At 33.2% G+C, this 13269-nt stretch overlaps 1 protein-coding gene across 2 annotated transcripts in view; it reads left to right on the top strand.

Annotated features, from left to right (window-relative positions):
• Window positions 1-5220: 5220 nt before the first annotated feature.
• LOC125812618 (pentatricopeptide repeat-containing protein At5g61990, mitochondrial-like) overlaps window positions 5221-13269 on the top strand; it is a 72563-nt gene continuing 64514 nt past the window's right edge. Inside the window, exons 1-3 of one of the 2 annotated variants that reach the window (XM_049492104.1) lie at window positions 5221-5251; window positions 7505-9204; window positions 13123-13153. In XM_049492104.1, the coding sequence (XP_049348061.1) occupies window positions 8185-9204; window positions 13123-13140 (1038 nt within the window). In that variant the 5' untranslated portion in view covers window positions 5221-5251; window positions 7505-8184 and the 3' untranslated portion in view covers window positions 13141-13153. Of the gene's footprint in view, window positions 5252-7504; window positions 9205-13122; window positions 13154-13269 lie in introns of those variants that run through there. The other variant, XM_049492102.1, reaches the window with a different exon arrangement.

Genomic DNA, 13269 nt, shown 5'->3' with positions numbered 1-13269 from the left:
TGTTCCTAGACCGGCTTTATTGACTCACATCATCCATTTCATTTTTGGTTTAAAAATATGTAGTTTTTATATTTTATAATAATTATTACTAATTAGTTTTAAAATTATTTTTATTTGAGAAAAAAACTCAAATATGTCATTAAATTTTGAGAAAATATTTATTTATGCTTCCTTTATAAGTTTAGCTCATCTATATAATTTTTGTATAGTTCTAATTTTGTAAAACTATTTTTTGCATGTAGTTAATTATAATTCAATCATGTTATTTATTAAAATATTTTTTTAAAATAAAAATTATTATCAAAATTTAAAACAAATACTCATATATGTTATTTATTAGAAAAAACTTAATTTATATAGGTTATTTTAGTTAACAAATAATGACAGAGACGTGAAAGTGATGGAGAATTAGTAGGTGGGGTGTTTTTAGTGATAGGAGGCTGCAGAGGCGGACACATGTGAAATAAATATTAAAGGTGAGTGTCAGTTATAAAATTTATTTCTTCCCACATTATATATTTATTTATTTTTAAAAAATTATTTTGTTTCCCAGAAAAAAACAAAAAATATTTTGCAATAATTGTTTTCTCTCTACCAAACAAATTATTGTTTAATTTTTTTAATAACGAAATAGAAGGTTTCTTTTCTTTTTTTCATTTTACATTTTTCCTAAATTTTATTTTTGAGGGAATCTGAGAGAAATATTTTCCAAGTGCTGTTTGTAATTTAAGTGCATAGTACAGAGTTAATGTTACAGTTGCACGTGAACTTTGAAAGGTACTCTGCCATGATTGACTCAAAAAAATAAAAAAATACTTTCACAAAGACAAAGAAGGGGATTTTTCTTTTGGAAATTTCCATTTCGTTTCATATTAGTTGATCATTATATTAAGTAAATTTGATTTTACATTGAAAAGTTCTATAGATACTCTCTCTGAATATGAAATTGTTTTTGTTAGAAAGTATTTTATCCTTAATATAGAACTTTTCAATGTAAATTCAGAATTAATCAAATCATAATGTGAATATTGAATATCGAAAGAAAAAAAAACTTAAGTAGACTCACATCGATATGAATTTTAGTGGGATGATTGGGATTTTCCCCTTATTAAATAAAGATTTAAAATCTGAAAAAAAATCCTCTTAAAATCAAAAAATATATTTTATAATATATAAATTTCACACAGAAAACATCGAATATGTAAGTGATGTACCAGCCACTCTAGGGAGATGTCTGCTAAAATACTCATTTAATATAATTATATTAAGGTGTTGGAATTTGAAAATAATGTAAATAAACTATAGTTTTGATAATGTTTTATATTATTTAATTCACATGTCAAATATTGTTATGTGCCACTGCCAAACCCACAACGGCAAGTTAGAGGTGCCCTTGTTGACTTTAATCAGTCTAAATGGGCTGCTATAATGCTATTATAACATAGCATTTAATTTTGAACTAAAGAAAACAAATTATTTGATCTATTGATTTTGTTTTTGGTGTTTTAAGTGCTCAAATAAACTTATGCTTTTTCCCTATTGTTTTGTATTTAAATGTGCTGAGTTATACACTTATGAATAGATTGATACGTGGATGAGGTGAAATATTTCATAATTAAGTTTGGATAAAACATATATTGTTATTGGTTGACGGTATGAATTTATTTCATGATATATTTCATCTTCCTTCCTCCGTCTCCTTTTAATTGTCATATTACGTTTTTCGAAAGTCAATTTGACTAATTTTTAAATAAATATATTAAATCAATATTTTTAACTAAAAATTTAAATATCCAAAAATTGTACGAAAAGTACTATAAAGTGTAATTTTTTGCATATCGATATGATGAAAAAAAATATCATAAAATATTAATCAAAATTCTTACCGTTTGACTCTAAAAAGAAAATTATAATAACTAAAGAGGGACGAAGGGAGTATCTCATTCAACTTGAAATTCTTTTATCCCTTCTTCAAAATAAAATATTCCATCCCATCATATATATACTTTTCTAGGGTCATCTTAGTGCATATGAATAAAATAAATTTCTTTGACTTATACAAGCACAAAGAAATTAATAAAGTGTAAATAACATCACAACTTATTATAATGGTGCGGTTATATTAACACAAAGTAGTACTACTTTAGTGGAGAAAAATCAAAAATGTCAAATCTCATTAGTCATAAGTCAAACAAATGGAAGGGAGTAAAACATAAGTAGTGATAACTGATTTTTAAAAAAAGGTTCACTTTAAGAGTCTCATGTTAGTGTTATTGTGCATTTTAATATTAGAAATAAAAATATTAAGTGCATGATAATTAATAGGCATAAAGTGAAGAATGGTATTATTATTTTTTATAATTTTTACAACTATAATGACATGCTCTTCTCATTATCTCCCACTAATTTTCAGATGACTATTTACATTTTGATATTATTTGTAGAAGAAAGCTGAGAAATACTATATTTTGAGGTTAGTGTAGTGAAGAGAGAATTGAGACAAAGATATTTCAAGTCTCTAGCTTATTTACTATAGAAAAGAGAGCAAGTTTATGTTGAAGGAATGTATTATTATGGTGAAGCTTTAGATACATCAACTAATTCGAAATTGTTTAAGTTATATGTCGTTATTGGATTGTTATATCCTGAAAGATATAAGTCAAGAGTAGTATTGTTAGATCAATTTAGATTATATTACAGTGGACTTGAATCTCTATTAAAAAAGGAAAAAAGTGTGCAGAATAACAAACATTTAAATGATATTAAATGATATAGCTACTATTTTGGAAAAGTGTGCTTTGTAGCTATAGTTTCTCCAAATCTTGCTATTTGTTTAATTTGTATAATTCGCCTAAAATTGTGTAATTCGTCTGATTGTAGAAATCATAATTTTGTATAATTCGGTTCCTAATTGTATCAATCCAGAATTTGTATATGATTGCCCTAGCTATTTGTACATGATTTATGAAAAATTCACAATAAATTACCCTGTTTGTATATTCGCAAGCGAAATATATAAACAGAGTTCTGAAAAAATTCCTAAATGTATAAATACAGAGTGTATATACTCTATTTGTATATTTGCAAGCGAAATATACAAACGCAACCTCCATAGCAAATGAAACAATAGCTATAGAGCGCAATTATATAAACTATAGCTATAGAACCTTATTATGTTTATTATGTTAAATTTTCTCTTTTAAAAATGTGATATTCGTGCCTCAACCTAAATATTTATTTATTTTTATTCTATTTATCTTGAATGGTACTTTATGGTATATTTCCCAAAAAGTAAAAAAACATAGATGACAATTCAACATAGCAAATTAGTAAATACCTAAATATCCCTTTGATTATCTACCAAAAAAATGGTGATAAAGTAAATCAACAAACGATCACTTGAAAAAGATAGGAAATAAAGATATTAATAGGTTAATAATTAAATTTGATAAAGTCTTAAAGAAATTAGTCATCTTAACAATGTACTTAGGTCAATTATAATTTTAAGCCATTATACTTTTATTTTTTTGGGAGGAGGGTCCTAGGTGGAAATGTTGTGCAATAAGAAGAAATACTATTACAATATAACAATTAACCCAAGTACATTGCCAAAATGGGCCAATTTTTTTAATAACTTTAGTCACTAACTTATTAATATCTCTATTTCCTGTCTTTTCTCTACACACCCAAAACACACATTCTCTCTCTAATATATATATTTTCGCGAATTTCATTCTCTGTCCATCTTTAAATTTCTCAAATATGATTTATTATTATTATTATTATAGAAATTCGGTAATAGCAAAGTCGTTGGCGATTTCTATAATGAAAGGTGACTATATTGCAGCTGTGTCAGAGACATTAATAAACTAATTTATTTATTTTACTTGTGTTGGAGTGAAATGAATGATCCCATATATATAGAGAGAGAGAGTCGAGTGATAGATAATGACGAAGAAGTTTACATATTTATTCATTGGTTTATCACTGTTATTGAAGTTCTCTCTTTTTTTAAAAAATATTCCCACTTAGCATTTAGTGCCTGCATTGGAGCCACGACTAAATTTGATCATGCACTGTAGGGTCCATTTCGGGGGTGGTACTCCCAACAAAAAATTTCTCTATACATTATTGAAGTTGTCAAGTACTATTGACATTTCGTTGGAGCCATCGACAATCATTTATTGAAGCTCGAAGCTTCAAAATCTGAAATGTGGATTTTCGCAAATAACTTTCGTTTCAAATTGTTATTTTTGCAAACGATCGATTACGTATTAAGAAGTCGAAATATAATTTTTGGGTGATTTGGTGTAGTTTTAGATGTGTTTTTGGATGAATCACATGGATGAATTTAAGGAAGAAGATAAAGTATATATATATATATATATTTTTATTTTTATTTTGTATAATAATGTATAATATATATGTTATGTCTATTAGAGTTTTGTATAATATTGTATATTTAGTGTATAATACTGTATATCAAGTTTGAAAACGTTTTTGTAAAAAATTAAAATATAAAAATTATGTATGTTATTGTATATTAAATATATAAAGTTCTATACCGAATTGTGTTTTGACTAAAGATTTATAAGGTAAGTTTTAAACTATTCTTTTACCATGTAAATTAGTTAATTATATATTTCTGATTTTTTTCCAAATCCAAACTCTAGCTATATAATTTTTGTAATTTCTCACTATTCTGAGTAAATAGAAGTTATGTATATGTTTAACCAACATGAGTTGTGGTACAATGATAAATTGCTTCAGTCTTAACTAGAGTTTTAGGGTTTACACACCTCGATAGATCATGCAGTGAACTATTCAAATTAAATTGGAGCTTTAACGTGCACTCCAAATCAAGGGCGGACCTATATGTCGCCGAGGGGTTCACCCGAACCTCCTTGGCAAAAATTATATTGTATATTTAAGATACTTTTAAAACTTTTTATGTCTATATATTGATTTTGAACCTCGTAAATATAAGATTAGAGGTTGATTAAGTGGTTGAGGGGTTCAAAACTCAACTTAGGTTCCAAGATCAAATCTTAGGCACTACTCTTGCAATTCGACCGAAAAAAAAAAAAAAAAAAGAAGAAAGAAAGAAACATATATTTGGTGTGTCAGCAATTTTTCTTTTATAAATTGGGTGGCGGCTCTTCATATTTTCCCGGGCGAAAATGGACGCATGAATATGAGTAGAGACACCATAACTCTGCATTGACAAAGCTCTCTTTCTCCATAAAAGCAGGTAAGTCATCTCTGTTCTTTGTAATAAATCTCCATCTCGTTTGTTTATATGAACTTATTGCTGCTGTTCTCCTAACTCCTAGGGTTCTACACTTAAAAAGGGGTAAATTTGGGTTGGAGTAGTATTTTTCCATTGGGGAGTGAGAACATAGTTGATAAATTTACGTTACTCTAAATCATCATTTGGATTTTGATTAGCATTTGAACTCTCAAGCTTGTTCAATCGTAAAAACAAAAACAAAAAACGAATAAAAAAGGAGAAGTGACTTCGTCGGTGATTTGTGTTTCTACTTGTTTTTTTTGTTGAGTTAAACCCACATCTGATTAGTATAATTTGTGAGTTTCTATTTTCAATTTAATGTGAAAGTTTTAACCGAGATTAGCAAATAACTGCACCGGAGAGAGGTTAAGCACCATGAGGTCTATCAGGTTCAATTTCCAGCATAGACAAAACACTTGGTGATTTCTTTCCGTCTGATCTAGCCTTGGTAGACAGAGTTATCTTGTTACTGGTGGGAGGTGACATGTATCTTGTGGAATTAATTGAGTTGCATGCAAGCTCGGATGGATACTACTATTATAAAATAATAATATTAGCAAATAACTAGTTGGTATCAAGATGTATAAAGAAGAGTTGTGGTAGGTTGATAAAGAAATAGATGTTGGATCTAACTCAACTCAAAAAGCTAGCTATTGTCCAAGATCATTTAAACCCTGTCTCACAAATGTGGGACTCCAACAACCCCGGGGAGCCAACATTGGAAATAATGAATTGGGATGAGTATAACTATGATATCATGGTAAAGAATGGGTTATGGGCTTAACTCAACCCCAAAATCTAGCTCATGAGGGGAGGATTGCCCAAGACCAAATAAGGAGACCGAGAAGTCCTTGTCCCACCGATGTGAGACTCCAAATTGAAGGATATTGATAAGGTGTAGCTAATTGATATTACTGAAGCTTATACAATTTAGGCGTAACTTCGGAATAAATGAATTTCTGTTTTAAATTAATAAGTGATTACTGGTGTTTTAAATGATGATTACTCAACTTGACTCTTCAAAAAATAAAATGTGTTACATGATTTTTTATGGATAGATAAACAGTAGAAGGAATTGATACAGGATCATTAGCCACCACTTTCAAGTAACCTTTGTTGTGGATCCCATACTTCCATCTTCACCTTTGGACATTTTTAACTTAAGAATGTGTATGTTATAGTCAATGGAATTTAATTACTTCATTCAGACTGGTGTGAGGTACAGTCTTTTAAACTTAATAAATCATACAAAAGTAGTGTTTTATCGAGGGATTGACTCTTCATCTTCTTAAGCGTACTCACCTAAAAATGGATGAACACAAGTAGTGGTACTTCATATAGTTTTTCCAAAATAGTCTTAAAAATTGACCATGCCCATGTCAAATCCATAATGGAGTTCGGTGCTCATATCATGCCACATTTCATGCAATATATTTGTTCTTTGGATAAAATCCCACAGAGAAACTGTCTGAAATAGAAGAAAGTTGAAGAAAAGAACTTTCAATTTGAGCAAATTTTGATACTGTACCCGCATATGAAATGTGAAATCTTATATGTTTCAACCTTCTAATTTGATTAATCTCAAGTGCAGTTTATGAACTTGAAATGACTAACGGAAAGCGGAAAACACTCCATGACTTCTTTCCTGGAGGTATTCTTCTTCTCGTTTGCTTGATTTACTTGGTTTCCACTGTCATATCTCCCACTCTCATAAAGTGAGTGTTGCTACACATTAACATGTCATTTGGTGCGCATAGTAGTTATGTGAATAAATAATCCAAGATTTTTTTTGCTGTGAATAAAACTAGAAGTGATTATTATTCAGTGAATAGTCTAGGAGTTATTATGTGGTGAATAGTAATACATGGAATATAATGTTGGGATTACTTACTTTAATTACACTTTTGTCTTTAAATACTTTTATCTTTGTATTGCTAACAAGTTTATTTTTCACATTCTATCTTGTATAAATTAATATAACAATTCGCATAACTTAATGCGACTATTATTTATTATCGTCAGCCATTAGATTAGTTATGCGGCGGTTGTTTTTTTTCTTATACAGTCAACCAAAAACTGCATAAGTTATTCAGATTATTTTCCTAATCTGCCACCCAAATACTATTATTTTATATGGAACGTTATGCTTGCATTATTTTTCATTATCTCTCCAACCAAATAGCCTGTAAAATGGTTCTTTATTTTGCTTTCCAGATGTATCAAGGAAGGTGAAAAGTCATGAATGTGGACCAAGAAATGCAAATCTTAGGGATGAGAGCAGTACTAATATTGGGGAGGAGCAGGTTATCTTTGAAGAAACAGCTTATCGTGGTTTGGCAAAGTTTTTCTGTCAATCCGGTACACCTCCAAAGTCAGTAGAAGATAGGTACTTCAAACAATTAATAAGTTATCTTAATCCTAAATTTCGTCCTTCATCTGCCATTCTCTCACGGTATTGCTTGAAATTGTATGATGAAGAGAAAGCAAAAGTTAAAGAAATTTTGAGAAGCTTGAATGGACGAGTTAGCCTCTCAGTTGAGAGGCTAAAATATAACAAATTCAATGACTTTGGCTACTGGTCTACCTCAGATTTTGGAGGATCTTTTTCTGATTTCATTTGCTTAAGAGTTCATTTCATTGACGAAGACTGGAAGCTAAGAAGTTGGGTTGTTAGTTTTAGGTCTCTTGATGCGTATGGAGATTATGTTGGTGAGACGATTCAGTGTCTTTCAGATTTTGGTATTGAAGATAAAATATGTGCTGTCACTGTGCATAGCTATCTGGACTTTGATGAGATTGTTGATGTCATTAAAAGTAAACTTCTTGAAAAGAAAAGACTCCAGCTAGATGGACAATTTTTTCGTGTATCTTGTAATGCAGACATTTTTAGTTCAATGGTGAAAAAAGCATTTGGAATGATAGAGGATATAATCAGTGACATTCGTCTCATAGTATTTTGGGGCAAATCACCACCAGTGTGGAATGTGACATTTCATAAACTACAGGAAGCATTGGAATTAGAGGCAAAAGGAGAATACTTGAAAAAAGATGATTATAAGGATTATGATATACCTTCTCCCCAAGAGTGGGAAAAAGTTAAGGGAGTATGTAAACTTGTAGGACATGTCTATACTGCAGCAGAAGTGTTATTTATGGAAAAACGACCCAGTGCAGGCCTTTACTTCCACAATCTTAATAAGCTTCGATTTAATCTGATGAAAGATTCTGTGAGTTCAGATGAATTTGCTAGAAATTTAGCCAATATTATGCTGAAAAAGTTTGGCAAGTATTGGAGGCATATGTATTTGGTGTTGGCTCTAACTACTATTATGGATCCACGCTACAAAGTGAAGTACTTAGAGTTCTGTTTCTTGAAGTATGAAGGTAATGATCTTTTACCGCTATCATCTATTTTGGAGGCCATCCAAAGGCTTTTCGATGACTATGTGGTGCACAGGTCCTCAATGGAGTATCCTATGAGCGATTCAGATTCTGATACGGGTGAAGATCTCATTTCTGATGAATCCAGTACGAGTGAAGATCTCCTTGAGCCAATGGAAGTTGTTAATGATCCTAGTTTTGGATTTGACTGTTCAGATGAGTTTAGCAAATTCATCCAAACAACTAGTCAGCCACCAAAGTCAGAACTTGATTGCTATCTGGAAGAACCTATTGTGCCTTGGACCAAGAACTTTGATGTGCTGAGTTGGTGGAAAGCTGCAAGTCCCCGATATCCTGTCCTATCAAAGTTGGCTCGTGATCTTTTGTCAATACAATTGTCTCTTGTTACAGGCTATGATTCTTACTACACTGATTTGCGTGAACCTGATAGAGATATGACATCCGTGGAGCCAGATTTAGTGAATGCCTTGATGTCTACTAAAAGTTGGTTTGATAAACAGCGTCGCAATGCGGTGTAATCACTGATTCTTCTGTTCTGTGACATTCGTTTCTTCCATTATTTAATTCTTGGTAATTGAGTGCTAGAAGTGGATACAAATGACTTAATTATTAAGCAGATATGTATATCTAACCTATTCTCTTTTGTGCTACATGTAGACTTCTAGCTCACTTTAAAATGTGGGTTTTCTTCTTTAAGTTGTTGTGCAAGTCAGTGGATTGAGACTAGAACTTTGTGTAGTTACCAGTAGGGCCATTATGGTATTATATCATATTTTTTGTAAAAGAAAAAGAAGGAAACCATTTTCTCAAATTGCAACCAAGTAATAGGTGAAAGAGAAAATGTTGAATCAGCTTAACACTTTTGAACTTTGGTACGTATGATGATGATCCAACTCGGTCCTAGACTCCTAGTTGCTGACCGGAAAAGGGGGCTGATGATCTATGTGAAGCCCTTTGAGTGTCTGTCTCTCTTCCTTCAGAGTTGACTGATGATGTTGACTAGTGATGAGCTTAGTCATTGTGAACTCAGATCTCTTGCTGCTTCTTTTTTGACTCAAAAAGGGACAACAGATTTTGATAACCATGCCCAATGAGCTCCCACCTGCTTGCGGTCCGGTGGTCCTCAATCCTTGTGGGGAAAATTAACTCCAAAGCACTGTGGATGAGCAAAAGACAATATGATTGAATAAAGTCTAGATGAGCCAGGGGATTAGACCCCGATGTTCGTATCAATTATGTGTCTAGGTCCTCTATATGGTTTTTGTAGCTATAGGGTGGTTGCTTTTGGTAAGTCTAACAATTTTTTATAGCTGCATTTATGGGTTGACCCTTAACGGAGATAACAGGTGTATAGGTAATCAATCCTTCGACTCGTGATAGACTGATAGTTGACGTTGATGAGACTTGTGATGGCATGAGAACAGTATAGGTATCTCTGTCATGTGGTGTGCATTTGGTCTTTGAAATGGTGGGTTAAGATGCTGCTCGTGCTCCTGTTCCTTGTGCTAGATAGGGTTAGGATGGTTGCTTGATAGTGAGCTTCAATCTTCCTAGCTGGGTCGTGCTCTTCTCATAGTATTCTCTCTTATTAGTAGGCCGAATTAAGGACTAGACTTGTAGGGTTCGAAGGTTTGTTATTTGTACTGGTCCAAACTTAGTGTTAACCCCTTTCTATCTTCCTCTCATTCAGGCTTAGCAGCTTACAGTTTGGTATTAAATTCCATCAATCATCCTTTCATTTGATACAGAACATAAGCAAAAGCTGTTGTGATATTCACATAGCAATGACTAATACATACAGAGTTTTGAGGACAAAGATTAGCTGTTACTTGTTAGGTGACTGGAAGTGAGTGAAAAGAGCTGCTCTTAGGCTACAGACCAGGAGTATCCAATAAGTTGTACAGAGTGGCGGTGGCATTGCCAAGTTTATTGTTGAACTGAACATGCAATCACCTAGAGCAGGCAAAGAGACAATATTTCATTGGTCAAAATAGAAACTTGAAAGTGAAAAAGCTCAATGGTTGTTTGGTTGATTATTCTGGCTTTCAAGTGACTCCAATGGCTGAAATAGCATGTGGATGTGGAAGAGTTTAAGTGTCAAACCCGGGGGATGCCCTTCTGCCTTACTGCTTCACATCAAAGGCAGAAGTTGATTGCATGTTGCAGGGGTCACCGGAGGTGGATGCTCCTACTTCTTGATCTGCTAGTTGTTTACAGCATTTATTCACGCTTGAAGAGGAAGAAGAGGATTTAGGTGACAAGTGTGGATGGATAGCTATCCACCTGTGGTACTTAGATTTTTTCCATCATTTCAGATATCTCTTCCATGTACATAGACATCAATCTTAGCCCGGTAGATACATAGAGTATAATTACATTGTGAATGACAAGGACAAGTTATCAAGCTCGGTGTTGGTTGAAGATGGAGAGATCTACAATTGTGCACTGTTTTTGCTGAATAAGGAACTGAGCTGGTTCTAAATCCTAGCTATTTCTTGTTCAGTCGATACAATAAACAGCCTTAGATGGTAGAGATCAGAAACATATTGAGGATGTGGAGTTAATTCGGCAATGGCAACCTCTATCCTCAAAGACCAGCGTGGTTAGAGCAGAGAGTATAGCTTTGCGCTTGCGTTTATGGAGTTCTGTTGAGGATCAGGCTGACTTCTAAATTTTCTTGCATGTAAATTTTCATGCTTAAGGACAGAAAAATTCACTTTTTGCTTATTACATTCAGCCCTTTTCTTCTCCAAATGAAAAACGTCCTCTTCATTTTGCATTGCAAAAGAAGTCATGATGCCCAATAGTTCCTTACAACATCACATGAGGTGGTTTTGTTGAAATCCTTTTTATCTGCTGAATTTAACCTTCTATTTTTCTTCTTTCGTCAAGAACCACGAGGCATTTTATATTTACCCCAAAACTGAGCATGGGCCATATTTAGTATTCTGAATAACCTTATATGTTGTATTATAAAGCTTCCACCTCCCAGTCCTGATGTGCGTTTTATTTTCCCACCGCAAGCATCATATAGTTAAAAGTTAAAGGAGAGCCTTTCTATGGCAAGGAAACAAGGAGAAGAGAGGTTATAACCTTGTGAAATGGGATGAACTGACTCTCAACACTCAACAAGGGGGGCTCAACCTGAAGAACCTCAGCAAACAAAACACCTCTCTCTTGCAGAAATGGCTTTGGAGGTTCTCCTCAGAAGAGAGGGCCATTTGGAGAAGATTCATAGCTGGAAAGTATGGTTTACTCAATCACTGGACAACTGAGGAGGTTGCGGGAACCTTTGGATGTAGTGTCTGGAAAACCATAAGAAGATTATGGCCTCATTTCAACATGTCAATCATTGTTGGAAATGGTTTGAAAACTGATTTCTGGAATGAGGTGTGGATTGGAGAAGACAGTCTTAGAAACTCCTTTTCACATCTTTACACTTTGAGTACGCAAAGGAATGTCTCTGTATCCCAAGCTTGGAGTCGGCAAGGATGGGACCTTGTTTTTAGAAGAGCACTAAATGACTGGGAAATTGGGGAAGTTGCTAACCTATTGGGAGTACTAAACTCACACCCTGCTTTATCTATGAGGCCTGACAAACCTAGATGGAAATTACATAACAAGGGTGTGTTCACAGTGAAATCATGTTACTGGAACCTTAACACAAGGCAGTCAATGGTAGACATTTGGCCTTGGAAGTTAATCTAGAAGACCAAATGCCCCCCAAAGGTAGCTTGCTTTTGTTGGTTGGTTTGTAGAAAGGCTTGTCTAACACATGAAGCTTTGCAGAAAAGGGGATGGCAATTTTGTTCAAGAGGTGTCATGTGTGAACAGGAAACAGAAGTCAATGACCATTTGTTCCTTCATCGTAAGGCAGCGGTGAGCCTATGGAACATGTTTTTGGCTCTGTTGGGAGTTAAATGGATGATGCCTAGCACAACAAAGGAACTACTAAATAGCTGGAAAGGTATTGGGAATAGAGGAAGAAATGAACACTGGTGGAGAACTATCCCTGTTTGCATATGGTGGACCCTCTGGAAAGTAAGAAATTTAAGAAGTTTTGAGGGACAAAGACTAACTTACAGAAGATTAGAATGAATTGTATAAGCCTTTTGTTTTTTTGGTGTAAACAGAATCTTGTAGGGGATATAGTAGATTTAGTTGATTTTAAAGGAAACTTGTAAAGTATACCCATGGGTGGGATGTAAGTTTCCAATTCATCATTTTTTGGGATGATGAATTTTTTGGTGTGAATACAAAGTTACCCTTGTCTCAAAAAAATTATCATAGCATCATTCTTCTAATTGTTGCACAATCTGCTGGTTGATGGTTTTAACTCTAAAGTCCGGCATTTTCTGACATCTCTTTCTTTTTCCTCTGCAATTCACTCTCATGGATATCGTACAGACTCAACTCTGGCTATCATGCAGATGAAAGCTGAGGTGTAGAATAATTGATTTTTGAGAGTTCACTTTTTTTTTTTTGCTGGAAGTTTGAGATTTCTAGAAGACATGATCAGGATCACCAACTAGCCAGAATCTTTTATGGATAATGGGATGTACATACACATATATATA

Source organism: Solanum verrucosum, unplaced genomic scaffold, assembly GCF_900185275.1.
Source record: "Solanum verrucosum unplaced genomic scaffold, falcon-dt-bn FXZP01000275.1, whole genome shotgun sequence".
Taxonomy (NCBI): Eukaryota; Viridiplantae; Streptophyta; class Magnoliopsida; order Solanales; family Solanaceae; genus Solanum; species Solanum verrucosum.
This window is presented reverse-complemented; position numbering and strand designations above follow the sequence as displayed.